We start from the raw sequence: 6,326 nt of genomic DNA, 5'->3' as shown, positions 1-6,326 counted from the left end.
AATTAACTTGCTCATGGTCAACCCTCGATAAGATATCAAGGAAGTTCCAGACTAGAAAGAGGACTTTATATTGCTTGTAAGTTTGTGAAACTTTTGTATATAAATCATTGTTCGTAATAACTATTTGTAATAACTGTTATTGGAAATTGTATTATTGGTTGTATATTAAAACATATATTTATTAAAAAAGAAAACTGTGCGTATCAATCTTGTTGGCAAATATCATAAACTTAACTCAGTTTTAGGCTATTAGAAATTGTTATACGTAACATGTGTAATGCCTGTTATATATTTTAATTATGAAAAAAAGAAACAAATAACCATTAGTTATTTGGAGTTTTTATTAATTCATGTTCACCTTTCGCAATAATAGAGGCTTAATGTTAAAAAAATTATCGAAATTATAGACCATACAATAAATTATTTTTTTCATTCTACTAGGCGTTTATTCATTACTTTATGTCGACTTTGATATGATCTGAGAAATATCAAATTTATTTAATTGTCGATTTATGTTATTCAAAAGGTTTTCGTTAAGCTTATCTAACAGCTTCACCTTCATTTTGTTAAATACTGGGCGGCCTAATGCGGTAATCAAAGCATTCAACAATTTGCCGAGACTATTTCCGCCAAGTAAATTTTCGAAGTTTACAAGGATTCTGCGGAAATCTAAGTCAAGCTTTAAATCTGTCGCAGTAACTTTCACATCAAGACCGATTTTAAACTTTGCTTTACCATTCAATCTCAAATCTATAACACTTATTGAAGCGGGACCATCTCCATATAATGGGAAAAGCCCAAGTGCTGTTCCTTTTAAGGCGTACTTTCCTTTGAAATTCAGTTTTGGTAATAAAAGCTGAAATTCCATGTGGGGCGGAATAAGACTAGCATTTAAATATCCAATTTGGTAATTTGATAGACCAGTTAGAACCATTTCTTTTATTTCACAAGTGATTTGTGTGCTGCCCTTACTATTCTCTATAATTATGTCATCTGGTTTCATTGGATCAAGTACTGGGATGTTTAGATCTGGCAGTCCAACTTTCATAACCTGTTTAAAATTATCCAAAACTTCTCTAAGATAATTACTTAACGACTGGTCAGATGAAGTAAGCAATTTCATGTTTACATTGTCTATTTGGCCACCCTCAGGCTTCATGTGGTAAGCCAAATCATTCGTGACTTGTGAAATTTCTTCTTCAATATTAGTGTTCATCAACTTTTGGACAAGTTCTTCCGGCAATTTTACTTGTTTCATTGGATAAAAATGAACCAAAGGTCTTCTAAAAGTTTCCATGTCTGCAGACAAACTTCCTTCACTTGCTGGAAGTTGATTCCTCAGATCATTTCGGTTTCTAGTGATTATCTCACTTGGAACTAATAACAACAAAACAACTATTAAAAACCTAAACAATTTATAAGCTAACCATAACAATCATTTAAAATGAAAAATATCCACCACAAGCACAGTTATATCGCTAGAGTGTAATATCCGTTTATTGTAGATATAAATACTATGTGCATGTATTCAGAAACCATTTCTCACGTTTACTTCAAACACCTGGTGATGTTCAAAATATGGTTTACTATCTAAATCCTATGGGAGTGCATAATAACGTTTGCAAAGACAGAAAAATAATTACTCAGCTTAAACTGCTAATAATCGGCGGTGTATATGAAGAATTTATTATTTTTTGGATATATATACAAAGCTAAACAAGCCGTCTCTAATTTTGAGCTGTTAGACTAGATGGAAGGTAGTGGCATTATCCGAAATACCCACAATATTTCCACGCTCGTGTTATACATAACTCCACTGAACGTAAACACTATCGAACATGAAAAAAGTGAAAGTACCCAGTACTGATGGGTCTGTTGTTTTGTGTTTGTATTCTTTTACAGATTGATATCATCAATGTCAAGTCTATGCAAGACTGCTTATTATATTAATCCAAGCAACTGTAAAACTAGCACACGACCTAATATCATTGTACCGAAGGTCAATAAGCTTCAGAGGAAAGGAGAAGGAATGAATGGAGAAATGTCTAAAGAAATAAGTTTAAAAAAACAGTCATAAGTTTAAAAAAAAACACAATGGAGGGAAAATTAATAATAGAATTCAAATGTTAAAATCAATAAGAACTAACGAAACAAATATATTTTAGTTGATTTCTGTTGCCATAAGAAAGATGAAGTACCTCAGCTCCAGAAAATCGAGCATTTTACTAATATCATCATAGTCTCCACCTACGTCGTTCTAAGTAAACAAATTTTCATGTCCCTCATTCCCATCCGTGTTTGTCTGCTCAGATATCTGAAAACTAGTCTTAACATGAAGAGGGAATAAAAACACATTTTTTGTTTTCAGTTATTCCTAATAAAGACAGCTTCTTTCTTTTAGAACACATACTGCTGACAATTAATTTAAACTACAGTTTGCTTCAGAACCTCATAGGGTCTCTGATAAAGTTACGTACCAAGTTTTGTATCTTTCAACAAATACCAAAAAAAAAAAGTTTTTTTATGCCCGGAAAAAAAAGGTTTCTGATAAAACCTTTGTTTAAAACGTACGCTCTTTGCTTAAAAACATTTTGTTTGTTTGTTTGTAATTAAGCACAAAGCTACACAATGGGCTATCTGTGCTCTGCCCATCACGGGTATCGAAACCCGGTTTCTAGCGTTGTAAGTACGCAGACATACTGCTGTGTCACTGGGGGCCTTAAAAACATCATAATTAAATGAGGAGCACCAGACGTGTTCCTTTACGGAATATAATGAGATAGGATTTGTTGTGCTACTAATCAAAATATTTCTACATTACAACTAATTATTTTTATCCGTATGTCCATCTTTGTGTCTGTTGTTAATGAGCAAGCTACGTTTTAGAAAAATACAACAAAAAAGAATAAAAGAAGTGACTTAAGTAATACACAGTGTAAGTGACCTTTATCTCCATTCTGTAATTCCTTTTGAATAAACGAAAAACTAACCGATGTTCACCACATTAGCTATCTTGAAAGCATCATTCATCTAAGTCTCGAGCTACCCCAACTTGACCGGAACTATTTTTATCTCAAAAAACACAAAAGTAAAGAATATTTAAAATTCTGAAATAACTTGAGAGGTGTATCTAAGTCAGTGGTTTATAGCTACTGTTTTCAAAATGAAATTTTAAAAACAATAAAACTAGTCTATAACATCATTATTCGTGTGACGTGGGTTGTAACAAGTTTTTATTTTCTCTGTATAAAATATTGTTTTAATAAATTATTTATCAAATAAATTTGTTTATTTTACTTACTGATTAAAGCGTTTACCAAAGGTCCAAAAGAGAATAATATAGTCACTGGATGGAATCTCATGTTGAAACTACAAGTTTATAAAAAAATAAAACAAACTTAATTTCTTCTTTGCCAGATTTCCTTTAAAAATCTGTTTGTTGGTCTATATGTCATTTTGAATACAAACATAACTTTACGCAAATACACTGTGCTATAGAGATTATTAAATTTCAACATGAAGATAGGTTAAAACATTTTTCCACTACCTACTTCTGTTTTTATTACTTATTTTATAATATCAACTTTTGTTGCTGCTAAAGACTTGTCATTAACAGCACATGTGGTTATGCAACATCACATATGTGACTGTGTATTGTATTTGACTTAACGTTATTATTTATTCAAGAATATGGATTCTTTAATTTTGTTATAAATAATTCAATAACAAATAATGATGTTTTTGCAGCTTACCTTTATTCTTTATGGCTTGCTTTCTTCGGATACTCAGACGTTATTGTTCGAACTGATCTGGAGAGGAGTGAAATAAGTCTTTTATGCCTTTTTTCCTCTTATCTTTCTACATAATGACGTTCTCACATATATTGAGAAATCTAATTGACTTTTGATCTTTCTGCTTGTCATTTGTTGTAATCGATGACAAAATTCCAAGGCCTAGATTCTGTGAGAATCAGCACAGCTGGTCCACTCTTCCCGTGATTCCTTTTACGTGGAAATGTTTATATACGGTTACCAAATACTAATAATTACCAAACAAATCCTAAAAATAACTTAACAATAAACTACCTGAAATATCTATATTTTAACACCATGGGGTGTTACATATGGAACAGTGATAATCATGTAATCACCGGTAAATATCCCTGATGACACATAACCATTTCTTAATTTTATGTTCCACAAACACTACGAAAATATTTACAACATATATACCAACAGCTTGCAAACAAAACTATTTCGACATTTATCAGTAACGAATAATTATTTAAAATATATACCCACACGAACAATTACAATACAAAATATAATTACTCTTATATATATTTCTCTCATACATTTACTCAGTGTTCATTTCCAGGAACTGTAAGAGGCCATTTTGACTGCGGATACCGCTGACTAGTTATATATATCCCTCTTATCAATAGCCCAAAATTAGTGGCGGCTGCTCGAACTTTGGGAGTTTTTTAACTGCATCTTTACACCTCGTTCTCGTAAAGTGTATTTCAAGTTGAAAATTTTATTTTCTAAATATAATAATATTAATAACGTTACAGCGAAAATCGCTAAGTCTCCTAACTAAGTTGGATAAACTAAGAATATTTCTTTTAACTAAACAGTTGTTTTTAAAAAGGTACTCTATTTTTCCCAGAGTATTATTTTCAGAAGTTTTAATAAAAAGCATCTGCGATACCTGTTTCGTCTTTTTCTTCTGACTTTCTAACAGAGAACACTTATAATAATTTCTATACTCATACGCCTCTATTTCAAGGTGGTAAATGTTGATGGAAGATGAGAAATAATATGTAGTTTTCTTTTAAAGTGAAAAATAAATATCACTGGCGATGTTAGATTTGACTTTAAATCAGATTGATTAGAAAACATTGCTATTACAGAATGTTTTGACCTAGTCTTATGTAACGTTATGATTATCGTATCATGATTACTGAATATGTCATTCAGCACTTGAAATACTCTTATATCGAATAATATTGGTTAATATACAGGGTGGTCCAAAATTATCTTTCCCGTTTTAAAATTGAATAATTTAATAACTAAAGAAATGCAAAACAAAAGTTCTTATGGGATGAACTTCTAAGGTCACGGGTCAAAGTAGGAAGTGGGTATAATTCAAGAAACGGCTCTTCATATCAGCTTTATGGTGGCTGTTGGAGTAGAAACTTTAGCCGAGTTAATGTATTATTGCAATAGTGGCGGCCATTTTTTCATTGTATTTCTCCTTAGAGAGTACTGAGTACTAGAGCATCTCTGAGATATATAAGACGTTTGTGTGCCATTACCCCCACATTGTGTGTATGCTGTTTAATAGAAAATTTGATATAGTTTTTTTGTTTTTGGTTTAAAGACGTGGCATTATCTATGAATGTATCGTAGTTAACGTTAACTTACGTCAAAGTTAATAAATGCTCAATAATAGCAAAAATGGAGGGTGGAGGGGTTATGAACCTCCACTAACATGCCCTTTGTTGCACGCTATCATACCAGAAAGTTTTGTTGTACTATTGACAGCCAATGACCGTCAATTAATTAACAACGTGAAACACTGTGGAAGGACATTAAGAAGTGGTGTGGAAAGCGGATAATAGAAAGCAACCCAACCGCCATTAGTTTAGCCACTACCTCTTTCTATAAAATCACCCTGACCATCGCGTAGTGTACATTATGTTTTAAGTATATGCAGAGTGAGTTCATAAAGCTTATATAAAACTTTTGGTGAGGTAATAATGAATACTGTAATAATATGCTATGTTATAAATAAATTGTATGAAAGTTAGGATATTTATGTTATGTATCATACCATCCACTCCCACATTTTTCTAAGTTCATAACCTGGACAAAGTACGGGTACCTCAAAGTGTTTACTATGATATCAATTAATATGCCATTCAGAACTTATAAGCTGCATCAATAGACAAGTATGTATAGTGTTTTGGCTTACCACAGTAAACCTATTTAAAGTTAGTAGGATATGCATTAAAGCCTGAATATACAGAAAAAGCACATTAACTACAGAGTGAATTAAAAACAACAGTTATATTGAAGGTTTTTGAGACCAAATGGTTCTTGTTATTGGAGTGCTGGTTCTTGAACCTTTCTCTCCTCCCCCCAGCTAGCGCTATACTCGCTTTTTAAGATTGTTAAACAAAAATAGAAGCCCAATCTATCGTCCGATGTCATCTTAATCAGCTTCTGAATAATCCAGAAGAATACGTTAGTAGCATCAGAGCTATGTATTATTCAAAACTTTTATAGATTCACTGGTTTGATTACAAGAACAAATATCACATC

General features: G+C 31.9%; 1 protein-coding gene across 1 annotated transcript; it reads right to left on the bottom strand.

Annotated features, from left to right (window-relative positions):
• Positions 1 to 323: 323 nt before the first annotated feature.
• Positions 324 to 3,894, bottom strand: LOC106459481. Its single transcript, XM_013919105.2, has 3 exons — positions 3,753 to 3,894; positions 3,302 to 3,369; positions 324 to 1,377 (listed from the first exon to the last, which is right to left on the bottom strand). The coding sequence occupies exons 2-3, from the start codon at positions 3,360 to 3,362 to the stop codon at positions 458 to 460; spliced, it is 981 nt and encodes a 326-aa protein (XP_013774559.2). The 5' UTR covers positions 3,363 to 3,369; positions 3,753 to 3,894; the 3' UTR covers positions 324 to 457.
• Positions 3,895 to 6,326: the final 2,432 nt, after the last annotated feature.

Source organism: Limulus polyphemus, unplaced genomic scaffold (genome assembly GCF_000517525.1).
Source record: "Limulus polyphemus unplaced genomic scaffold, Limulus_polyphemus-2.1.2 Scaffold615, whole genome shotgun sequence".
In the NCBI taxonomy this organism is placed as follows: domain Eukaryota; kingdom Metazoa; phylum Arthropoda; class Merostomata; order Xiphosura; family Limulidae; genus Limulus; species Limulus polyphemus.
This window is presented reverse-complemented; position numbering and strand designations above follow the sequence as displayed.